Below are 26,469 nucleotides of genomic sequence, written 5' to 3'. Positions count from 1 at the left end.
TAAAAAAAGGCAGAGATATTTGGCCCAGATTTGGTTCACCAATCTATAGAGAAGGTGAAGGTGATTCGGGATTGACTTAAAGCCGCCAAAATTCCTATGCGGATGTGAGGCGTAGGAAGTTGGAGTTTGAGGTTGGGGATAGGGTGTTCTTGAAGGTGTCTCCCATGAAAGGGGTAATGCAGTTTGGGAAGAAGGGGAAGCTCAGTCCCCAGTATGTTGGTCCATACTTGATTTTGAGAAAGGTTGACAGTGTTGCGTATGAGTTGGAGTTGCCTTCTAGTTTGAGCTCCATTCACCCGGTATTCCATGTTTCCATGTTGAGAAAGTGTTGGGTGATCCGTCGCAGATTGTACCTATTAAGATATTGGTATTCCAAGTTCTTTATCTTATGAAGAGGTCCCTGTGGAGATTTTGGATTAGCAGGTTCGTCGGTTGTGGACCAAGGACGTAGCTTCGGTAAAGGTTCTACGGAGAAATCACAAGGTTAAAGAGGGTACTTAGGAAGCTGAAGAGGACATGAAGTCCAAGTATCCATTCATGTTTTCTGCTCTATGTGTTATTCTTAACATCTTTGTTTTCTAACTTAGTTAAAGGTAAGAGTGGCTTGTGAGTTCCTTGGTAATATGTTTTCTGTCTTAAAGATAAGTGTAGGGGTGTTTGGGGGTTTAATCGTGCTAGTCACTGCCTTGTCCCATCATTCGAGGACGAATGATCCAAGCGGGGGAGAATCGAAACACCCTAGGTTTTGTCCCTTGGAAAATTCTTGAGCTCACTGTCCTTGTAACGACTCACTAAACGAGTTGTCTGGTGTGGGTACGGGTCAGGGGACCCTAGTCGTTAAGAGACCAGTGAAGGGTGGTTGGGTTTCTGTTGTGGTTACGGTTTGTTTGGTCAGTCCCTTATTCAAATTAGTAACTTAGTGACTTGGCTTGGCTCTGAGTACGAGTGGCTCACTAAGAGCCATGAGGATAGGGTATGAGTGGTAAGATCAAGTCGTATGTTGTTCAGTGTCCAATCTCTTTGGTTTCTGTCTTGGGTACGACTGGTGATCCAGTCGTATAATCTGTTCATAAGTAGGGGTTAGGGAATCGTATGGTGGACAGTGTATGGGGTCCCAACTCACTGTCTTGGTGGCGACTCCATGGTATGAGTCGTATGTTGTGGTCACGGGTCAAGGGGTCGACTCGTAACCACCTGCGGTAATTTTACAATTTTAAGTTGGGGGCATTCTGGACATTTCCCCTTGTAACTCCCTTTAATACCACGACATAAAACACCTTTTGGGGCTTCATTAACCTATTATTCTCAATCAAACACTCTTAAAATCTCTCTCAAACTCTCTCTCAAGCAAAAGGCTAGAGTTTCTTCATGATAATCAATTAAAGCTTTCAAGGGTGATTTCTCTTCGTCTTCCTTGGTGTCTAAGGCATGTTACTCCTCCCTCATTGTTATTTTACTAAAAGCATGTGTGTTAATGTATAATTTTCATGATATTGTTATGGTTTGAAATTATGGTTGGGGTTTTTGGATGTTTATGGTTGAATAATATTTCTCATGGTTTAATGATGTTTTTTCATGTTTTTAATATGATTTTGACATTGTGGAATGCATGGTTATGGTAAATGGATTTGGGGTACTTTAGATCCCCAAATTACTTGGTTATGGTTTTGAAACTTATGTGCCCTCAACTTGTTTGATAAAATGCCGATGAGAATGATTTTGTCACATAGTTTGACTATTATTGAAATTTTTGCATTGCATAAATGGTAAATGGAACATGAATTGGTTTGGTTTAGTTTTCAAATGGTTTTGAAAAGTCCTTGGTGGCCATGGTTTTGGTTTAATTGGAAACTATGGAGTCAACTTGGTTTAATGGTTTTGGTATGGCATAAAAGGATAGACTTGAAAGCTCTAATTTTGGTATGACGATACCAACGGTTAATGCCTAAACAAAAACTCCTTGGTAAATAGTTGGAATATGAAAATGGTTTTAATATGGGCTTAGAGAGGGTCGAGTAGCAAAGCCATAGAAGGTAGGGGTCCCGGGGAGCCGACACTGGAAACTCATATTTGCCGATGTGAGTGTGGTCTTGTTGATCGTGTGCATGATGTCACACTTTATATTTTGGGAGATGTAATAGTCATCTCAGGTTCTTTTCTCCGATCGTGCGGCTAATACACACTGGGGCCCTTTCAGCAGGGGGAGCTGAACCCATATAGCCCATGGGTGGTTTTAGGACGGTCAAGCTACTCAGCCCAAGTTAAGGTTTTAAATGCATGTTAAACTCGGTTCTCTATCCCGGCACGATATATATATGTATCTAAGTGATTGCATATGGTTATTTACTTTGGTTTTAAATTACTGGCATTATTTTATCTTATCCCCGAGTACATGCTAGCGTTCGCTCCACTAACCATCTTCGGGCGTTGTATCCCTACGCGATGTAGGAACCGGTCATACTACCGTTTCTCCTGCTCAGTGACTTGGATTCGGGGATAGCTTTGAGTCAGACTACAGTGGTGAGCTTTCATACTCCGGAAGGCTCCATTTCATGCTATGAACTTCTTTTGCTTTTGTTATTTCTTTCGTTTGGTTTTGGCTATGGTCGGGGCATGTCCCGACCGGATTTTATTGATTCTGGATAGAGGCTTTGTCAGACAACTATGGCATGGGCGGTGTCGATATTGGTGTCAACCTTGGTATTGGTATTACCATTGGGATTGGCACCGGTTGGATATTTGATTGAGGTTGTTGGATTATGAATATAGACTTTATTTAATGTCTTTAAATTATTCTTGTTTCATCTTGTTATATGTTCGGAAGTCATCCGACATAGTGTGCAGGGCGGTTAAGGTTGGGTATCGGGGGTTGTGTCCGGTCCTGGTTGGACTTGAGATGCCCGACACAACTTGGCCCTGGTTCAGGTCGTGTCAATTTTGGGGCGTTTGTTGATTGAATTGTAGTGGTCGGGCTACATGTTGTGGAATTTAATCGGTGGTAATGGTAGTAGTAGGTAAGGGAGCACTTACTTGTGGGGAAGGGTAGAACATGTGGTGTAGAGTTCTAGGAGAGACGGTGGCAGAAGTTTCTTGAGCATGCCCGCTTGTAGTGGAACCTCCATTGTTCGAGTTTCCATCCAAACTCACCACCCTTCCATACATATTCGTCATTCTTCCTTCCACATTGATAACTTTTCCTCGATGCCCGACATCCTTTCATTCATAGTATCCATATCTCATCGCATCCCCATGATAGCTTCCACAAGGGTATCAAGACTTGTCCCGCTTGGGGTAGTTGGATCTCATCTCCCGGTGCCATGGTACCTATCAACAAGACACTCAACATAACTAAGAAACAAGGTTAACGTTAGTGAAATCAAGTCTCTCAATCCAAGTGTTTGGATTGGCTCACAATTAGTTCAACTTGTTGGTCTTGCTTGTTCACGTTGGTATATGAGATGTCAACTTGCTACTCTCGGTTAGAATGGATTCTAGTTGAGAGAAGAATGAACGTCTCGATTTAGAAATGAAGGACTTGAATCAAAGAAGTTAGCTAGGTAGACAAATTATAAAGCATACAAAGAAAAGACAAAAAAGGACATGAAAGAAGGACGGACTCAAGAACCAATTAAACAGTAGTAGATCAATTACTAGTTGTTAATTAGTGTTAAGAATCAAAAGAAATGAAAAGAGGAATCAAGAAATGAAACTAAATGGTTGAACCTGAGCCAAAATCTATGTTGGGATGTTTGAGGGCAGTCTGGGCGCATGTTGAGCGTGGGAATGACCTGCTTGCAGTGTGCTTGAGCATCTGCTCCTGATCTGCTTGAGCAAATGGGGCGCAAATGCCTCCAGGCAGTCTAGCTGGAGCTCCAAAATTGCCCCTTCTTGTGGGTACTTTTGCACTATCTCCTAGGATATTCCCTTTCCCTTTGGGATATTCTACTGTACTAACACCTTTTCTTGCCTTTTCTCTCTCTTTTGTGGATAAAACACACCTTTTTTGAACAATCTTGCTTTTTCAAGACATGAACGCCATCAAGAACACAAGAACATTCAAAAATTGAACCTTAAGCAAATGGATTCAGAATTCGATGAAATTCGAAATTCAAGCTCCTTTCAAGCTTCCAAACACAATCCAAGCAATTTTAAACTCACAAGATTATCCAAAATTTTCAGATTTTAACACCCACTTCCAATTTTCTTCAACTTAAGTTTCAAAAATGGTAGAGGCTTCGATATAGCTCTGATTAGACTCAAATTCGATATTTTGACTCAAATAGTGCTAGGGAACAAGAATCTAGCACTAGAAACTCAAGAAAACACCAAAATTAAAAACTAAAAATTTGGGCTAGACCCAAAAACGTGAATAGTAATTTTTTTTGTGATTTTTTGATTTTTCTAGATAACGAGATCCAAGATTGACTTCGTGGGAATGAAATAAAGCTCGCTCTATTACCAAATGATACACGAGGAAACTATGAAACGAAAACACAAAGTGTGGGAACACAAAAACAAGGAAAACTAAACAAAGGAAAGTAAAGGATAGAAAATAGACACAAGTAAAGGAATCGAAGACAAACCGTGATATATTAAGTCGAAGTACTTAATCGACAATCCTAGACAAGCACCTAAATCATACGAAGACCGAGAGGGACATTAAAACCTCACAACCAACGTTTCTACTCAAACACTCAAAGCTCCCAACAAGCTTTCTAAAAACACCCTCAAGTGCATTTTTCATCAAAAATGATCTAACCCTAACTCTAGGAGAAAACTACCTATTTATAGCCTAGGCTATTTATTACAATTGGGCCCAAAAGTGACCCAAAAGCCCAAATTCTTAAGACAAAGCATTCTTCTTTCGTCCCTCCTCATGGCGGGTCACAATACTCCTCCTCATCCCTAAAGCTTCGCCAATTGCCTTGAGCTCGAATCTTTGGAGTGATTGGACTTGTATCATTCTCTCCTTCTTGAAGAAAATTTGTCTTGAAATCCAAGAATTCATCATGTTCAAGATCAAGAATTTCGGGAGAGTCCTTGGAATTGAGAGGGATCATAACTTGCTTAGCCAAGTAAAGTGGAATGCTAATCTCTCCTTCTTGAGGCCAAACTTCTTCAAGTGACACTTTGTTGGCTAGCATATTTGGGACGGTGATATCCCCAAGTACAACCTTACAACCAGTCTACCTCTCTTCAGGTCCTTTCTATAAAGCTGACTGCCAAGTACTATGGGCCATTCCAGATTATTAATAGGGTTGGTTACGTGGCTTACACTTTACTCTTTCCTCCTACAGTGAAAAGTGAAATTCATCCTACAGTACATGTGTCTCTTTCAAAAAGTTGTGTAAGAAGTTACTACCAGATTTCTTATCCACCCTCTGCTAATATTGCCAGTCGCTATTGTCCCACTCCTGAATCCATGCTACCTGGGAGTTCTTTAATGTTCTCAGGACCAGATCTCCTCATTTTGATCCTTGTGGATAAGGATCTTTTGTGGATGCGAGTATAGATGCAAGTATTTCAGGTTAGTTAGTCCACATCAGCAAGTTAGTTTCTGTTGGTTTTTAGCTTTGAAGTTAGAGAAATAACAGAGAAAGAGTTGGAGAAAAATAAAATACGGCAATAGTATTGTCAAAGGGAATTATTTTATTAACAACTCAAAACATATATTTATAGCTAAATTTCTAACTACACTCCAATTTAAATTGGAATAACTAATTCATATTCAAATAATAAAAGGACAACTAATTCCTAAATAATAAAAGGACAACTAATTCCTAAATCACATAGGATTCTAATAATTAAAAACTACTCAAAATATCTATTCCTACTTTACTTTATTTCTGAGACATATTTTCAACACTCCTTCTTGGATCAGAAATTGTCTCGGCTTCGGCTGAATTTTGACCTCTTGAATAAATCTGCCAATACATCTTTGTTCTTGCATGACTGATGTACATCTTCTGTTGGATTAAATAAGAAACTTTTCTCTTATATCAATTTGTAAGATCTCAAGATTAGTGGAATCAAAGATTCGACAATAGTTATCTCCAAACAATAGTTTAAATCCTTCTTCTATTAGTTGACCAACACTTAACAAACTTTTATCAATATCAGGCACGTAAAGGACATTTGAAATTATTTTTGTACCTGAAATTGTTTTGATTGCAACATTCCCTTTTCCTTGAATATAGTCACATTCCCAATTCTGATTTTCTTATTTTCTTATTTTCGAAAGGCAAAAACTCTTTAAAAAGAGTTTTGTCATATGTCATGTGGTTTGTACAACCACTATCAATCATCCAAAAATCAGATTTCTTGGTTAAAGAATATGTTGCCACAAATAAGTGGTCTTCTTCTTCTTTGGTAACTTGAGCATCTGCTTCATATTTTTTAGATTTATTTTTGCAGATCACGGCTTCATTACCAAGTTGATTGCATATCTTGCATTGTGCATCTGGTCTCTTCCAACATTTAAATGGAGGATGACCTATTTTGCCACAGTGCTGGCAAGGTGGGTAATTTTTTTCTTGAATTATTACCCTTGCTTTGAGTCTTGTGGTTGGCTGCCAAAGCTCCTTCAACCAAACCATGCTGCCTTATAAGCCTCCTTAGCTCTTGCGCCTGCAACGTATTTAACAATTCTGCCAACGTAATCTTGGACAGGTCTTTTATGTTTTTCAAGGTAGTTATTGATACTTCATATCTTTCAGGCACAGTGACAAGAATTGTTTCAACAATTCTTGAATCTTTAAATTTTGTGCCAAGCAATCTTACCTTGTTAACAATGCTAAGAAGTTGGTCTGAGTACTCTTTGACGGTCTCAGATTCATTCATCTTTTGCAATTCGAATTCCTTTATTAGATTCAACACTTTCATGCCTCGTATTCTTTCATCTCCTGTGTATTCTTCTTTCAGATAATCCCAAATTTCTTTTGCTAATTTAAAGGTCATAATTCTCATGAAAATTATTGGAGAAACACTAGCAAACAAAGTTGCTTTTGCTTTTGCTTTTGCTTTTCTAATTTTCTTTTTCTTTTGACTTTTGATCTGGGCCACCGTGGGATTATCGGGCAGCGGAAGACAATCATAATTCTCCTCTACGGCCTTCCAAAGATCTAAAGCCTCAAGATAAGTCTCATTCTTACTGCCCAAAGATGGTAATTCTCACCATCAAAGACAGGAGCAACTATTTGGGAAAAGTTGTTTTCAGAATTCATCTCTCACAGATCTCTCAAGAAAATAGGCTCTTGATACCAATTGTTGGCTTTTAGCTTTGAAATTGGAGAAAAAACAGAGAAAGAGTTGGAAAAAAATAAAATACGGCAATAGTATTGTCAAAGGGAATTATTTTATTAATAACTCAAAACATATATTTATAACTAAATTTGTAACTACATTTCAATTTAAATTGGGATAACTAATTCCTAATCAAATAATAAAAGGACAACTAATTCCTAAATCACATAGGACTCTAATAATTAAAAACTACTAAAAATATCTGTTCCTGCGTTACTTTATTTCTGAGACATATTTTTAACAGTTTCATTCAAGCAGTTAGTTTGTTGGCAGGAGGTGGAGTCATAAGTGATAGTTTGTTAGCAGGAGTTGGAGTCATATTTGGAAAAAGTCGAGTCGTATGACACATTGTATACCTATTCTTTACATTCAATAATGAAAGAATTTGCATTTCTGATCTACATTTTCCTTCCATCTCTTCTCTCTCATTCCATTTTGGTTGATATACTCGATTCTCCTCTGTAGGACTCCTGTTTACAGTCCTTGAATTCTCAAATCTTTACTCGATTCCTGCAATTCAGCTATCAGACTCAAGTGTGGTGTTGACAAGTGATCAAAGAGGAGTGGCATAAGAAGAGTAAATTTGTTTTTCGTGGTGATTAAATTAAATTGTTACAGCCCATAGGGCCTGAGCGGTTGAACTTGAGAGGGGTTTGTTGTGAAACATGCCTTAGGAAAATTCCACATCAAGATGGGAAGGGAAAGTTAGGGGCCATAGAAGGCGGATTCAGGAATCTAATTGTTGATTTGCCTTTTGGTTAAAGCCCAAGTGACAAAACTTTGAAGCTCCAAAGGTTGGGCCAAAACGGACAATATGCCTTGGGAGTTGTGAGCAGACAATCAGAAGTAGTAATTTTTCCTTTTACTTTATATGCTAGGTGGAAGGGATTTATGAGTGACAAAACGAATTTCTTGTCATTACCATTTCTGAACTTAACCTAATGAAAAGAGAAACAGGTTTTATGTTTTCCATCAAGTTCCTTGTCATTATATATGTAACACCCCGCATTTCGAGCTAGAATAAAAATCATGACTCTGATGCGTTGATAATCCCAGAGCCTTAAATCCTATGCCAATTTGGCATGTTTATGTAGTATGTGAATCCATTTGAGCATGAATTTAGTCCATAGAGGTCCTTCAACTCAAGGACGAGTTGAAACTATTTCGATCGATTAAGTTTTAGTGGACGTTATAATTTGTGTCATCTTCCATCAACCATAACTCTCTGTATATGTCGAATTAGAGAGTCTACTATGTGTCAAATGATAGGTCTTCGAGTTAACTTTCCAACGATACCAATTTTGCTAAAATCCGACACCTGAGCAAGAAGTTATGGCCTTTCAAAGTAGTATGCGTCGCCTAACCAATCGCACATGGCCACTGGAAAGCATATGCGATAGCATATGCGGCTCCTATGTAAATATAGGCGATATCATATGCGGCGCCTATGTAAATATAGGCAATATCATATGTTGCGCCTATGTAAATATATGCGATATAATATGCGGCGCATATCTTATGGTTTCAAGTGACTTAAACACTCCGTTTTTGGGGCAAAATGGTCCTTTTCCCACCCTTATTCAGCCATAAACACGAAATTCAGTTCCCAATTCTCCAAAATATATCTACATTCATCTAAAAATTCTCAAGAACACTCCCAAGGGTTTCAAACTAAAAACCCAAATAAATCAAGATTTAACTGTGGGTTTTCAAAATTGATTAGAGATTCGGAATCCCCAATCCACAGGCTTCAAGAAGCACCCATTATTTTCCGAAATAGAGGTACGCGGGATTTTCCTAAATTCTCATGGGCATAGAAAAATCATGTTTTAGAATGGGGTTTTTGAATCTATGTATATATTCATGTATTAAATGTTTTAACATCATTGTTTTGGTCTTTTGACCTTTCCCAAAGTGATTTGGAAATATGAATGTATGAAATCATGTGTTTAAGAATGAATTCTTGTTGAGAGCATGATTTTCGGTGAATTTCCTCTTATTATGAATTTTTCATATTTCTCATAGCATATGAATTGTTTTGCAATGCATCCTTGAAAAGCACTATATGAAATGATTGAACTCTTGTTATGATTTAAAGGTGGTTTTAAATCACTAAAGAGGGTATCTAGCATGAATGTTTAATGTTCATAATGCATGTAATGAAAGAGTGCATGGATTTGCTAAAGGCACTAGACCACCATATGTTGATGAAGTTTTTGCATGATTTTGACTTGAGTTTCGAAACACGAAATCTTTTATATCAGTTGCATGTTTTTGGTGGTCTAAATTATGCTTTAATGAAAGATTTAGCTTAATGTATTATGGCTCAGAAATCATGACTTGCAAGTCTTGGTATGACGATACCAATTCAGACTAATGCCATATCAGACTCAGACTAATAGACATTTCAGACTATAATGATTTTAGACATTCAGAATGTTGCATATACAGAAAAGGTTAAAAATGGGCATACAGAGATGTTAGATGGTTGCCTGAAGTGGGCTTGAGTTCAAGCAACTCATTGCCTAAAACCGTGGTTTGCCAACCCGGGTATATTATTATACGCTGACTTAAGTGTCGTGTGGCGTATCAGATTCAGGAACTCCAACCCTTGCGGCATACTCGGGTTGGAGGCTTCCCCGCCAAGTAAATGGCGGATTCCATATCGCCCGTGGAATATCAGACTTGTAGGGGATACCACCTAACTCAGAAGTAATACACAGATCAGAGTTTGAGATTTACAGACAGGTTATATGTTTTCAGAAGGTGCCCATGTGTTTTTCAGAAACTGTTTTATGCATAATGTTTGATGAGCATTTGCTCTCACGTATTTTATATATATATATATATATATATATATATATATGTTCAATTACTCTATTTTGGATTGCTTCGCGTGCCAGTACAATTGTACTGACCCCTCCTTCCTCCCAGGTACTGAGGCACAGTCTAGGGCTCCAGATCCTCAGTAGAGTCTACAGACAGGGTTGTCTCAGAGTTCAGTTGGTGAGCCTTCTTTGCTTCGGAAGGCCTAGTCATTTAGGTATTTATTTCAGTATGGTTTTTGGTCTGCTGGGGGCCTTGTCCTAGTTATTCAGATAGTATGTCAGTAGAGATTTCGCAGACTGTTGCAGATGTTTATTAAATATTGTTGGGCATGTTTTCATGCCTTTTAATTGTTTTAAATTGTTGACCATGTTTCCGTATTATTGTGTCTATTCTGCATTACTTTGATCATATGAATTATGTGCATGATTACCAGATAGACAGAGGGCGTTCTGGGCCTTCGGGTTCGGGAATGCTCGTCACGGCCAGGGCCCCTGTTCGGGTCTTGACAACATATTTTCACTCTTAGGCTGCGTTTGTTTTTTTTAGGATTCAGACGTCTGAATCTGAATGCACGTCTGAATGATTAAGATGTTGTCTCTAGATCTGAAAATCGAATGATTAAGACTGTTTTTCAATATCTGAATGTGCAAAAAAAATTATTTGTATATATAATTAAATAAAAAATACAATTCAAATAAAAAACTAATTGTATAGCAGAAAAGTATGTAATTTACAACAAAATTATATTATTTGATTGAAAAGGATATTTATGTTCGTTAGTGATAGTGGAGATGGTTTATAATGGTGGGTGCGGTGACAATGATTGATGTTAGTAATTAGTAATATTAGTGGTGATAGTTGTGATGGTTGGTATTATAGTGATGTTATGATGGTCGCGGTTGATAGTGGTGGTGGTGGCGGTTATGATGTGATGTTGCTTGATGTTAGTAGTTGGAGGTGTTGATTGTGATGGCTGAAAAATGAATGTATGATGGTTGACGATGTGTTGGTGCTAGTTGGAGATGTTGTTAGTTGTGATGGTGGAGATGGTTGTTAGTAGAGATAAATTGTAGCGATGATAGTGATTGAAGTGATCGTAGAGGTAGCGTTAGTAGTGACAATGGTGCTGATCGCCGAACAATGTGTGGAGATTGTGATGTATTAATGGTCACAATTAGTGGTGGTGCTAGTTGTGATAGATGAGTTGATCGATAGTAGGGATTGACCAGTAATGGTTGATGATGGTTGTGCTGTTGACAGCGGTGGTGGTGGTAAATATAATTAGAATAACAGAGGCAGTAGGTGTGGTAGCGGTTGACAATAGTGGTTGGTAGCGATATTTGTTGTACATGATGGTTGTGATGGTGGAGGTGGTTGGTGGTGGTTGACAATGATAGTGGTGGTAGAGGTGGTGACTGATGATTATAAATAGAGTGGCGCTGAATATTATCCAACACCAGAATACCTTTTCAGACCTATTAAGACTTGATTCTAGATCTGAATGATTAAGACCTATTCAGACCTATTAAGAGTTAAAATCTTAATAAAAAACAAATGCACTTAATGGTCTGAAGTCTGAACCATTCAGATTCTGACCTCCATTAAGTGCAAACAAATGAGCCCTTACACTCATACCATCTCGTTCTGCATCATTATGATGATCCCTATTTATTTCGTTTTCAGTTGAGTTTTGTCCACGTGATACTGGATTTCAGTTTTCTGTCATAAAATCTCCAGTGTGCATCCTAAAATTTGTAGCTGTGGGTGCCAGACTTGTTGCAGGTTTTGAAAGTGGCCAGGTAAGATCAATCCAGAGAGTCTTGTGATCATTACTTATTGTTGTGGCAGATGCTGTTGGAATTCTGTCAGATGTTCATGTTTTCCGTTGTCCTGTCAGGTTGCCATGCTTGATGTTAGTTCAGCGTCAGTCTTGTTCATTACAGATTGTTTATCCAGCTCAAGTTCCAGAATCACTTCTGTGGCCGTGAAAACATTGGGTGATGCTCTTGAAGACACTATGGAACACTGTGAAGAGGGAAGAACAAATCCATATGTGAAGGAGGTTATTTCAGTATTAACCAGAGATGCAGATGTAGTATTGCTTGATGGCTCCACTGGCAGAAAAATTAGCTTCCAGGCAAAACACCCAAAGGAGATGTCTACTGCTATATCTCTATGTATTTTAGGCACGCATTACTCCTTCATTTTAATCAATTTATGTCGTAAGCTCTGAATGAAAATGTTTATGAGAAGGAAAAATGTCACTAGATTCATATTTAAATTCTTATCAATAACGAAAAAGCTATTAGCTTCTTATGAAACTTTTGTGTTGCCTGTAGATGGCATCACATCTGTCTCTGAAGAGTCACAAAAGCATTCCTCAATGCTAGATAGCGCTGTGCAGCCTGAAGATTTGATGCAGAAGGGTTGTATGGATTCACAAATTTTACTTTGTTGTCAGGATGGCTTGCATTTGTTCTCCTTAGGTTCTATAATTCAGGCGCCTTTCTTTTACCTCTCACTACTGCAGCATTTCCTGTTATTCTCCTATATTCGCCAGTTTGTGATAGATTATGTAATTATAGGGCGATATCAACCCTGTACATGAAGTGAAACTTGCTAAACCATGTTCTTGGACTTCCATTCTTAAGAATGACACTGAAAACTACGGACTGGTTTTAGTGTATCAGAATGGATTAGTTGAAATAAGGTAAAGGATTTTATTTGCATCTTTCCTTCCTATCAAACTCTTCTCATGCATACCTTTAGTAGTGAGATGAACATTACTGTCTTACAGACATGTTCTGATTGACCACTTTTGGTGATGGATTTTATTTTTTCCTGAGATCACCAATTATTTTGAGATTCATTTGTCATTGCTAGAGTATTTTATGTATGCTCGTGGAAAATGTAAGATTAATCTCTTTCTCCAAAAAAATAAAGAAGAAGAAGAAGAAAGAATGTATGGTTAAAATATCCAATCTCTTGTCAAGTCCTTGCTGGATCTTGAAGTCCTGGGAGAATTGTCATTAACGTCTATACTTGGATGGAATTCCAAGATAAACATGGATAAGACCATAAGTTCTCCTGGTAAAGCGATGATTTCACTGGTTGGTACTTTTTTCACTCTATTTCTCCCTTCCACTTAAAAATATAGATTACTTGTTTAATCCAGATACTGCTTGCCATTTACATTAGGAACTATTCTGTTGTCCATAACATTTCATTAGTATAGTGAAACTATATGTCATATTGAAACCAATAGAACTGCTTAAGACTCTGTGGCACATTCCAGATTATAGTTAGGACAACTTCTGACTCTCATCATAATGCTTCTACTCAGTTTACCAAAGCAACAGAACCAGTGTAATCCCACAAAGTAAGGTCTGGGAAGGGTAGAGAGGCTGTTTGCGATAGACTCTCGGCTCAAGCAAAAAAAAGTCCAAAGCAGTATAGAGAAAGAAATAACGGAAATGAAGGCAGTCATGGCAAAATACCATAGACAACCTGACAAATCATCCTAAACAGTAGTCATAACATTATACAATGATAATCAGTTTATGGTTGTAAATATTTTCTAGACAGTTACAACTAGTTAATGGTCAATGACACTGTTTCAAGGTGTCAAGCAGTTAAGAAAAACCTTGGAAGAATGCAGCAGGATAACTTGGTACGATCTAAGGGGTAATGATAGGCTGCTAAGGGCTCAGGATTGACTTCACTCCTGATTGCGTTTTCGTTATGCTAATAATTTTGCTAGGTGTTTTTTTCAATTTGCAGGTGAACGGATCTGAATTTGCTGTCATTTCACTGTTGGCCTTCGGAAATGATTTCAGGTCTGTCACTCACTTATATTCTGTCTTGCATGGTCATTCCTAAAATACTCAGTCTGAAGCACAGGGTAAGATTGAATCCCGACACATTCATGAGCTTTCTGTTTATGATACAAAGGATGACAATGACCTGTTTATAGGATTCCGGAAGCTTTACCTTCGCTGCATAAGAAATCTCTCATGACTGCTGCAGCTGATGTCAGTATATCCCAACAACAAAAGAAGAAACAGGTTCCTAAAATGTGATACCAGGCTTCTATTATTTGTCTTTTGCTAGACCTCTTATAGAACGTGGTTTTCCGCTTTTTCTAGAATTTTACCAACAATATTTTTGGTGGCATAGTGAAAGGGTTGAAAGGGTTTAAGGAACAGCATGCTGCTGATTACGTCAATGCTCAAGATGCTCTTGTTTTTCATCTGGAAAACATATTCTGTAGATTTCCTTTCTCAGATCCTACAAATGTAGCAGATGACCTTGGAAGCCTGGAACTGAAGTTAGGTATATTTCCGTGGCCCTACTACGCCCGTTTTTGAAAAATGGTTATGGTCCACTTGTACAGATTTTCCTATAACTACCTGTGTTCTTCCATTACAGATGATATTGAAATTGATGAACCTATCCATGTTACTTCATGATCTCTCAGCAGTGATCTTGTCAAAATAGGTATTCTTTATGCGACACAGTAAATGGAATCTTCTTTCCTTCTTCTATCCTTGATGAATTTATTGTTTTATTCCTCTCATCCAGAAAAGGAAACTGATAGACAGGTCGTTGGAAGGTGGTCCTAGTGATGTCAAGCCAATACTAAGAACTCGTGAAGAAATCGTTGCTAAATATAGAAACAAGGGGGTAATACTATCCTACAAATGTCTCACAGTGAATAACTGCATTTTAGCATCTGCATTTACTGACTTGCTCATCACTTGTAGGATGCTGCCTTTGCTGCAGCACAGGCAAAAGACAAGCTTGTCGAGCGTCGGGAGAAACTTGAGGTATGTCTATTTCGAGCAAGTTTCTGTTAACCTACCTCCTGCAATATTCTTGTGCATGTCTTCGTTCTTCTGCTACTATATTGCGCAATGTAATCGATGATTTCTTTTGTAATTTATCTTTTCATTTGTTTAATTTTTTTATTTGAATTAAGGGAAAAAGGGTCAAATTTACCCCTCTATTTTGAAAAATTGGTTAAATATGTCCTTCGTCATACTTTGGGGCCAAATTTACCCCTCTACTTTGAAAAATTGGCTAAATATGTCCTTCGTCATACTTTGGGGCCAAATTTACCCCTCTACTTTGAAAAATTGGCTAAATATACCCTTCGTTATACTTTGGAGCCAAATTTACCCTCGATTTCATACTTTGGGGTCATATTTACCCTCATTGTTAAGAAATTTTTCATTTGTACCCTTTCTTTAACAAAAAAGCCCAAATCAATGTTAAATTGCCAATATTTTAAAAATAAATCACTCTAATTTAATCCGCCCAATCCGACCCACAAAAAATGCACAAACAGTTATACTCCTCCCTCAATTCTGGGTCGAATTTTTTCAAGAAACAAAAATACTTAACTTTCAACGTGCAAAGCTGATAGGTTGTTTACAAATGAACAAAACGTAAAAGGAAATGGGATCATGTAGAAGCATAAGACTAGAGAAAATGTCTATTACAAACTTTGTTCTTATTTGATTATGTTCAAATTTCAAAATTGGGTATGCAATTCTATGTGCATCTAGATTCTAAAACCAGTGAATAAATTTTCTGAGCAAATAAAATGATGAAAAATTTGTATAAATCTAAATTACATATAAAGATATATGAACGAAGAGATGTCACGATTGGCACATAGGGAGACCTCTTAACTCAATCATCCAGAAAAATATCCAATGGCCTAGTCTATTGCATTTAACCGTCAAGTGTCATTTTTTATGAGCTCTACATTGATGTAGATCCATGAACTGAGGGAGTGTGGTCCTTGTTTGTACAAAGAATATTCCAAGTATATTCCAAGTCTTCCAAAGGAAGAAAGAGTCCAAAAACATCAAAAATGAAATATTCTCAAAGAAGAGGACAAGGGGAACACAACAAATTCAAACTCTTTGAGCTTGAAAAAAGTCCAATTCTTGTATTTCTTTCATCCAAAACCGATTACTGCACCTCCAAGTTGAAGAATTGATTGAATAACAAGTTCGAAACAAGCATTCCCCAAAAACGTCAACCATTTAGAAGTTGCCACATCATCAATCCGTCCATTCCCTTTAAGCTCAAATTTTAGAATTCTAAGTTTCTTTTCTTTGATTCTTAGTAGCCGTTTGGCCGTGAAAACTAAAATTTTTCGGAGTTGAAATTGGAGTTGGAGTTGTGTTTGGCCATGTTTTTTTTGAAACTTTTTTTTGACTTTTGAAAAAACTTTTTTAAATATGATTTTATGCCCAACTTTTACAAACTATCAAAATCATCCAACTAAAATTTACCTACTAACGGAAAAAGAACACAATTAGACACTTTTATAAAAATAATTACATATACATGGTCATATTTAATGAGTTTCAATTATGACATATATAATATTTACATTAATAGCCGTTTTCTCATATTTGAAAATTTAAATATGGATGCTATATTAATATATCACTGCTTCCTATTTTTTAGGTAACAAATATGATCTTTCAAACAAATTTATTTTTTTAGGAATTTATTTAATTTATTTACTTTAGTTTTTGTTCCTAAAAAATAGGAAATGATGAGTTGTTATTAAATTTTATGGTGCCGCTAATTTATTTTTTTAATTTTCTTATACATAAAAGATTTTACTGTGTGAATAAATTATTTCTATGTAAAACATACTTTGCATATTTATGGTATATTATATCATATACCATAAATATATAAATATGCTTAGTATGTTTCTTTATACTTTGTATATCTATATATGTGTGTATATATATATATGAAAAATATGTATCACCGATTTTTATTTTTAGCATATATATGGTATAAACTATTTATATTTGAATAGTATAATAAAGATTACACAATATAATATATATAATCAAATTAAAAATGAGAATAATTTGTGGCAGTGGTAAACTAATCTGCTACAACTTTATTAATTCCATAAATATAGAAAACGATTATCCATTATTAATTACACGACTATAATTCCTTAAACGTCCGTATCACAACAGAAAAATTATTATTATATTATAGTAATTAGGATCATTAGCAATAAAATAATGTCTTAAATAAGGGAGAAAATTAAATAAGGGAGAAAAATAATGATGAGAGAGAAAAGAGATATATATTAATTGGGATATCATTAAGTTTGAAATTATAATTATCTTATTCTTTAAAACTGTTATGTACGTAATATTGTTATAAAGAGAGTTTTATGAAAAAATTTAAAATATTGGGGTTATATGTAATAATATTAAAAGTTGGAATTGGAGTTGAAAAATTGTGAAAACACCAAAAACCTATTTTCCCTTTTCAGAAAAAAATTTTGAAATTATTTTTCGAATTTTCATGGCCAAACACCACAATTTCCAATTCTGAAAAAAAATTCGAAAAAGAAGGAAAATTTTTCATGGTCAAACAGGCCCTTAGTTTCATTTCTTGATTCTAATACTAATTAGCAACTATTAATCACCTACTAGGTTGTGAATTAGGGCTCGTTTGGCCATGAAAATTTTTCCCTTTTTTTCGAAAAAATTTTCCGGAGTTGGAAATTGTGGTGTTTGGCCATGAAAATTTGGAAAATTTTTCTGAAAAGGGAAAATAGGTTTTTGTTGTTTTCACAATTTTCCAACTCCAATTCCAACTTTAATTATTATTACAAATAACCCCAATCTTTTAAATTTTTACATAAAGCTCTCCTTATAACATTACTTTTTCAATATTACGTATATAGCAGTTTTAAAGAATAAGATAATTATAATTTCAAACTTAATGCTATCCTAATTAATATATATCTCTTTTTCTCTCTCATCATTATTTTTATCCCTTATTTAAGACATTATTTTACTGTTAATTTATATTTATACCCATAAATATATAAAGTATTATATTTATAATAGAAATATACAAAGTATGTTATATATAAAGTTTATATCATGTATATACCATATACACACATATATAAATATACAAAGTATTAAGAAATATACTAAGCATATTTATAATATAAATATACAAAGTATGTTATATATGAAGTTTATATCATGTATATACCATATATAAAAATACAAAGTATAAAGAAACATACCTAAGAATATTTATATATAATATACTATAAATATGCAAAGCCTGTTTTACATAGAAATAATTTAGTCACACAGTAAAATCTTTCGTGTATAAGAAAATTAAAGAAATAAATTAGCGACACCCTAAAATTTAATAACAACTCATCATTTTCTATTTTTTAGGAATGAAAAATGAAGGAAATAAACTAAATAAATTCCTAAAAAAATAAATTTGTTTGAAAGATAATATTTGTTACCTAAAAAATAGGAAGTAGTGATCTGTTAATATAACATCCATATTTAAATATTTAAAATTTTCAAATATGAGAAAACAACTATTAATGTAAATATTATATATGTCATAATTGAAATTCATTAAATATGGCCATGTATATGTAATTATTTTTATAATAGTGGCTAATTGTGTTCTTTTTCTATTAGTAGGTAAATTTTAGTTGGGTGATTTTGATAGTTTGTAAAAGTTAGGGCATAAAATCATATTTTAAAAAGTTTTTTCAAAAGTCAAAAAAAAAAAATCAAAAAAGACATGGTCAAACACAACTCCAATTTCAACTCCAACTCCGAAAAATTTTAGTTTTCATGGTCAAACGGCTACTTAGTCTTTTTGAATTTGTTTCCTTCTTGTCATCCTTCCTTGTGTGCTTTTTCGTTGTAACTTCTTGATTCACGTCCTACGTAATTTTGTTTATTTGAGTCTTTCAAACAAGAATCCACTCCGACCTCAAGCCACAATTGGTACCAAGCCATCTCATTAGAGGACAAACGAGCTATCAACACTTACGACGTCAATTGAGTGATAATCAAAGGTGTGAACTTTGAGAGCTTGTGAGGTTGATTTCCTAACCTGTAACTTGTTTGTTGTTTTTGTTTTTGGTTTATTATTTCTTTTGATAGGTGGAATGGCGGATGAAGGTGAGATGCCTAGTTGGGCTAGATCCCTCTTGGAAAATGTGATGCTATGAATAGCCGATTGGACAAAATGATAGATCGTCTAAGCTTTCCTACATCCACCTTTCCCAATCCACCAAATCTTCAAGCTCCTTTGAGTGGACATGCTCCAAATGAACTTCAAGGTAACAAAGCTAACTCTTGCACTCTAGTGAATGAGGCTAGTAGCCAACTAAGTGTGAATGATAGCTTATCTTTAGGTAAGCCTAATGTCTCTTTACTTCATGATGATAATGTACAACTTGAGATTGTGGATTTACTAGTTGATCCTAATGATGACAAAATTGACTCTTCTAGCAAGATCAATTTGTGTCCACCTATGTGTGAATCGAGTCCATCACTTGGGAATGTTTATGAGGTGTTTAAAGGACCTCAAGTGATTGGTGATATTGAAAAGGTTGGTCGATTGAATGGGAGTGACCCTCTAATTGTTTTTGTTGTTGATCATGCTAGTATAGAGGGTACAAATGATTGTATTAGTTGTAATCTTGAGGGAAAGAAGTGTTTCCTAAACCCATATCTAGACACTCCACCCATTTGATCCAGTGATCATTTGAAATATAGTGGTTCTTCTCTACATCACTTGGTGCTTGGGCAAGAAGACGAGCCAACCATGGGTGAGGTTGTTGGAACTACTCCCTATGATGGAAAGTCTTTCTTGGAGATTTCTAATCTACTTGAGAGGCCAAAGTTGTGTAAGGAAAGGGCCTCTAACAAAGTTGAGTGCTATAGAGGGGTTATGAGCATATTGAGACTTGGAATCCATGTGAGCCTTCAAGAGAGGCTGATTGATTACCATGGTTTCTCTAGCATACCCCTTTGTTCAAAGCTTTTGAAATGACCAAGTAGTTCTTACTTTTCTAGGTTATACACCCTTGATTGATCATTTTGATGCTTGGTTATATCAAAAGTGTGTGCAACCGTGGCATGATGTTTTGAATAGTTGTGCTAACCCTAACCCTCATGCCATGAGGATAGTGTGTTTGCTTGTCTCCTACTGTTTTGCAAGGTTTGGATTCGAGGACTAATCATTTTCAAGAAGGGGAGGATGATACAAGCCAAAAGGGCCTTAAAGCTTTTGGTTACATCTTTCAAGGCCAATACAAAGAGGATCATGCCATGATCAAGCCTAGAGCTCAAGGATGTATACGGTGGACCTTTTTTAGATTTCTAAGCCCACAATGCCGCGTGTGGATTATTGCTTGGAGGGCTTGAAGTATGCTTTGAAGAGCCCGTGTGGGTTATTTTGGAAATAGGCACTTTTGGGCTATTTCTTGTAATAGGCTATCTTAGGCAAAGGCAACACTATAAAGATGTGCCTTAACCATTTCATTTGCAACTTGGATGATATTTTGAGAGAATACTCTTTAAGAGTGAATTGTAAGTGTGAGATCACTTGTGGAATCGTTTGTGTTGGTTACTTGTTTAGAAACATGGGTTGCTTGGGAATTTCAATTCCCTTAAGGTTCACGTAAGAAGTTGGTGTTTGTTTATATGAGTCTTAGGGGTCTTAGCATTTGATGCACGTTTTGGTTCTTATTTCTTGTATTCTCTTATGTCAACTTATCTATCTTTCCATTCTTGCACGTTTTGAGTTTTACATCTTGTTCTCGGTTTGTCTTAGTGTTCTTTGCTTGTTTTCGTGTTTCATAGATAGATTTGTATCATCAAGTAAGTCTCTAAAGTTGTGTTGAGCACCTCAGTTTGACCATCAGTCTGAGGATGGAAAGTTGTGGATCTCTGCAATTGCACTCCTTAAAGTGTAAAAAGCTCTTGCCTAAAGAAGCTTAAGAACACATGATCTATATCACTTGTCATGGTCACTGGCATACCATAAGCTTAAAAATAAGGTCCAATTAATATTGGCTACTAAGAGCAATATAAGGATGGTGCAAGCATAAGAAACGACCATACTTGCTTAGTCTGTCAACCACAACCAATATGACATCTTTTTCATTAGATTTAGAAAGACCTTCAATGAAATTCAAGCAAACATCAATCCCCGCACCTTCAGGAATAGGAAGAGGTTGCAAATAACCAGGATAAGCAGTTGCCTCATACTTGTTTCTTTGGCATATGTCATATTGTTGTACAAAAGATCTAACATCCTGCAAAAGGGATTTCCAATAGAATAATGATTGCAATCTCCAAGTAGTAGCATCCATCCTTGAGGAGTGTTATGCCACAATTTCGTGATCTTCCTTTTCAATTGTGGATCATCACTCACCACCAATCTACCTTTCCATCGTTGTTGTTCATGACACCAAGTATAGTGCTTAAAAGGTTGAACCTGCAAGCTTGTAATAATTTCCTGCAATTGAGGATCTTGTATCCAACTCTCTTTAATTTCATCATATAGAACATCATGGGGAGACAAAATGGATATAGCCAAGAGTTTCGCATCAGGCATTCTAGATAAGGCATCACCAACCTTGTTCTCAGACCCCCTTTTATACTCAATAGAGAAATCAAAAGCCATGAGTTTAGAAATTCCTGCAACTTGAAAGTCAGTGTGTATTTGCTGGTTTAACAGATGTTTTAAGGCCTTCTGATAAGTCCTAACAACAAAGTGTCTCCCCAGCAAGTAATGAGACCACTTTGTAACAATAAATATAAGAGCCAACAACTCCCTGTCATACCCAGGCATGGTTGTTTTGGCGCCAAGGTTTTACTGATATATGCAATGGGGTGATCCTGTTACATTAACATGGCACCGATTCCCTTTCCACTTGCATCAGTCTTAACCACAAAGGGCAAGGAATAATTAGGCATAGCCAACACAAGTGCAGAAACTAGAGCTTATTTAAGTGCATGGAATGTTATAGTAGCCTGTTCAGACCAATTGAATCCTTCCTTTTTCAACAGCTCATGTAGTGGTCTATAAATAGCACCAAAGCCTTGAATAAATCTCCTATAGTATCCAGCAAGACCTAAGAAACCCCCTCAATTGCTTGATGCTTCTTGGAAGTGGTTATTGTTACACAACACTGATCTTTTTAGGACCAGTTGAAACACCTTCGGCACTTATGTAATGGCCTAAGTATTCTACCTTATCCACACCAAATGCACACTTGGACATCTTTGAATACAATTGATATTGCTTCATCAATTCAAATACAGCGTTAATGTGTGCAACATGATCATTCAAAGTCTTACTATAGATGAGTATGTCATCAAAGAACACAAGAACTGATTTCTTCAGTAGAGGTTTAAAAACAACATTTATCAACTCTTGAAAGGAAGAGGGTGCATTAGTTGAGCCAAAAGGCATTACTAAAAACTCATAGTGACCTTTATGAGTCTTAAAAGCAGTTTTATTAGTATTATTTTTGTCCATTCTCAGCTGATGATACCCTGCCCTCAAATCTATTTTGGAAAACAACACAACAGCCCCTAATTCATCAAATAAGTCTTCAATCATAAGTATAGGGAACTTATCTTTGATAGTCAACTGATTCAAGCTTCTATAATCCACACAAAGCCTCTATATACCATCTTTTTTCCCTCATCACGGGAGAAACATAAGGGCTAGTACTATGTTGTAGTACCCCTTGTTCCATCATTTCTTGGACAAGTTTCTCAATGATATCCTTTTTTAAAGCAGGAGAAGGTCTTTTACTGACTGTATTAACAGAATCAATCAATGGAATTCTGTGGTCAAATGCACCTCTGTGTGGAGGTAGTGTGCTAGGTATTTCAAACAAACAAAAGTACTGCTTAAGTAGAAAATTTAAAGTGGGATTTATACCAGTAGATGAAGTAGCTTAGATATTGTAACAATTAGTGTCAGTTGTTGTACTATCCACCAGTGATAACATAAACAATTGAGCAACTTGTGCATCTTGTTTAATCACCTCCTTTGCCTTAGCAGACTTACGTTTATCAATAGCTCCTCTCAACACATGTTTTTTGCCCTTGTAAACAAATTCAATTGCTCTGTTCTTGAAATCAAATAGTATCCTTCCCAATGTGCTTATCCACTGAACTCCCAACATAATATCCATATTCCCTAAAGGTAATAACAGAAAGTCTGAAGAGAAGGTGGTACCTTGTAGTAACCACTGTAGATTTTTGTACACAACAGCAATCTACACTTTTATACTATTTATTATTGATAGATTGTTCCACTATAGGATCAGCCCAACAACCTAACCTTGTGGCTATAGATTGATCAATGAAATTATGTGTACTCTAGTGTCAATTAACACTTGTAAGGGCTTTTTCTCATGATACCCTGTGACTCTAATAGTTTGATAACCAGAAACACCACTAAAAGCCTGAAGTGATATAGTCATACATTCTTCAGGTTCATTCAGCAATTAGTGCACTACATCCCCATCACTTATCGTTGCAGTATCTTCATCTTCCAATACCTTTACCATATATAGTTGCTTCTTACTTCTACAGTTATGTCCTTGTACATAAAGTTCATCATAGAAAAAACAAAGTCCTTTTGCCTTTTTCTCATTCATTTCAGCAGCAGAAAGTCTTGCTTTCTACCGAGGAATTTACTAACAGCATTTTGATGTATCATCTGACTAGTCATCTAGTCATCTAATTAGTCTCAACATTCTTCTTAACTACGGGTGTGTTAGTAGAGAGTATTGGCTGAAATGAAGGTTTAGGGGTAGGTAATAGGCCTGGCATCTTGAAAACCCAAGATTGAACTTGAGCTACAAAAACCTTTTCTTGCAATCTAGTGATTTTGTAGGCGTGGTGAAGTGTTCTTGGAGTCTGAATCCTAAAAGCTTTGTTATGTATAGGTTTCAACCCTTCTAAGTAACACCTTAAGTCATTTTCATCAGACAAATTAACCCATATAACAACCTGTGAAACTCAGCTTGATAAGCCTTCACACTACAAGTTTGTTGTAAATTCTTAATAGCTTTCATGGGATCTTCAAAACTATCACCGAATCTATCATTAATGGTCAGTTCATACTCAGACCAAGAAGGATCTTTTGCATCAGTTCTAGCTCTCATATATGACCTATGCCAGGCTATAGCATCACCATCTAGATGAATTGAAGCTACCCTAACCATTTGATCAGGTGGAACCTCATCCATGGCAAAAAAAACTGGTCCACCTTATACAACCAGGTTCGCAAATCATGGCCAGAAAATCGAGGGAATTTAATCTTAGAATAACGAGTAAGAAATTTACCACTAGAAATTTCAAAATTCTCTGTTCTGCTGGGAACAACCTTGCCCTCTTAGTTCATCACCACCTGCTAAAGATTCAGCCCTGCCTTCATTTATACCTCTTTCTAGTTGATTCCAATTCCCCAAGGCTTATTTAATCTCCATTAATTCTTTATCTATACGCGCATTTCGATCATTCATGCTCAACATTCTATCCATCAATTTTTGCAATTGATCTTGGATTTGTGATGATTTCCCATCAACCTCTTTTGTTGATTTATCCACGTTTTTATCACGCACAACCATGATTATTCAGCCGAGAATCACGAGCTCTGATACCAATTGATGCACCTTGATGAACTAAATCAATCCAGGAGGTTAACCTCGGGGAAGGAGGAAGCTAAGACCAGGGTATTTAACCGAGAAAAATAGCTAACTTGAGAAGAATAAGAGGAAAGGAGAATTGTATTATGATTTCTGAATTGCTTTTGAATCATTACACATGAGTATTTTTAGCTAATCATTGATCAATAACTGCCTAACTAACTCTTGGATTCTGCTACAGTAATTTTGTTACAACAGTAAAAGTAGTAAAAGCAGCCAACTGCTACAATACTTTTAACATATTAACTAACTTTTGAGTCCTAACTAACTTTTGAGTCATAATTGCTTTTTCCTCTTCTTAACCTGCTATACTTGTATCAGTTATCAACTTCGCTCAAAATTATTGTTAGAACAATATGGTCATATACTATCACATGTTCCGTCACTGTTTTCACTTACTTTTATACGTTGTTAAATACTAAAACACGATTCAAGATAAAATATTTATTTCCCTAAAAAGCCAGACCCATCTTTTCCATAGGTGTCTTTAACTTCTACCATCTTTTTCTAGTAAAATTTGCTTAATACTCACAGTCATGCTCAGTTCTGATGCCTCCTCCACATACTTTCCTATAACTGTCTTTGACCAGAGGCTCAGTAAAAACATTGAAGAACTACAAAGTGGTGCCGAGAACTTTGCGTATCTTGCAGGTGCTCTTGTCAAGGCCATGGAGAAACGCAAGTGGTGGAACCTGTAATAGTAAGGTTAACAGACACACGATAATATTAAAATATTATTTTTAATCGTTCCATATTGAAATGTCTTGTTCGACATATTAAATCACATTACTCACATTACCTTAAAAAAAAAAAGTTCAACTATCATATTATTTTTTGATGAAATTTGGAGAAAAAAAAATCTAACCCCCCCTACCCCCACCCCCACCCCCACCTCCAATCTCAATTTTTAAAAATAAAAATAAAGATAAAAATTCTAAATCCCACACCCCCAAACTAAATTATACGAAAAAATAATTATGTAATTACAAAAAAAATTAAGTTTGATATTTTACTTTATTATACTATCACAATTAAAAAATATAATATTACAACCTCCCCCCCTCCCCAACTAAATCTATATAATTAAAACAATTATGTAAATGCAAAAAAAAAAAAATTATGTCTTGGGTTTTTCTTTATTATATTGTTTATAATTTAAAGATTTCTTTTTTGGTAAATCATTTAAAGATTTCAGAGTGATAATAACAATTTAAATTTTTATCATATTGTTCTCTCATCTCTTTTGTTTAAAATTTATAAATAATACATGTACATCTAATTGATTGTTTTTATACCCATGTTATATTACCTTAAAAAAGTTGAACGATTATAATATTTTTTAATGAAATGTGGAAAAAGTTTCTACCCCCCCCCCCCCAAAAAAAAACCCCACCCCAATCCCCCACCTCTAACAAAATTAATACGAGAAAACAATCATGTAATTGTAAATATATATATATATATATATTATATTCTTCTTTATTATATTAACACAATTAAAAAAATATTAGGTTGTTAATATTTGACATTTTTCCCACCTCTTTGCAAGACAATAATAACAACAAAAAATCACTAAAAAATAAAAACAACTCTCAAGAAAACTTCTTCATAAATTAAATAATAGAAAAAAGTATTAATTTGAAGCCAATTATTATTGGTCCACTTTTTATATTTAAAAGGTGTTACTATTTGTAATGAGAGACGAAGAACTGCGAGAAATGGGATAACATCAATTTATATTTCACAAACTGCAACTAAAAATAAACTCTTAT

At 35.7% G+C, this 26,469-nt stretch overlaps 1 protein-coding gene across 12 annotated transcripts in view; it reads left to right on the top strand.

The window, feature by feature from the left end:
- Nucleotides 1-20,756, top strand: part of LOC107873311 (syntaxin-binding protein 5-like) — a 52,674-nt gene extending 31,918 nt beyond the window's left edge. For 4 of the 12 annotated variants that reach the window (XM_047414801.1, XM_047414799.1, XM_047414791.1 and 1 more), the window contains 8 exons: nt 10,237-10,345; nt 11,815-11,930; nt 12,029-12,317; nt 12,471-14,463; nt 14,560-14,628; nt 14,713-14,814; nt 14,895-14,957; nt 19,119-20,756. In XM_047414801.1, the coding sequence (XP_047270757.1) occupies nt 10,237-10,345; nt 11,815-11,930; nt 12,029-12,317; nt 12,471-12,739 (783 nt within the window). In that variant the 3' untranslated portion in view covers nt 12,740-14,463; nt 14,560-14,628; nt 14,713-14,814; nt 14,895-14,957; nt 19,119-20,756. The other 8 variants (XM_047414792.1, XM_047414797.1, XM_047414796.1 and 5 more) reach the window with 8 other exon arrangements.
- Nucleotides 20,757-26,469: the final 5,713 nt, after the last annotated feature.

Source organism: Capsicum annuum, chromosome 6 (assembly GCF_002878395.1).
Source record: "Capsicum annuum cultivar UCD-10X-F1 chromosome 6, UCD10Xv1.1, whole genome shotgun sequence".
NCBI lineage: Eukaryota > Viridiplantae > Streptophyta > Magnoliopsida > Solanales > Solanaceae > Capsicum > Capsicum annuum.
The sequence above is the reverse complement of the archived record's forward strand: the minus strand, read 5'-3'. Positions and strand labels throughout refer to the sequence as shown.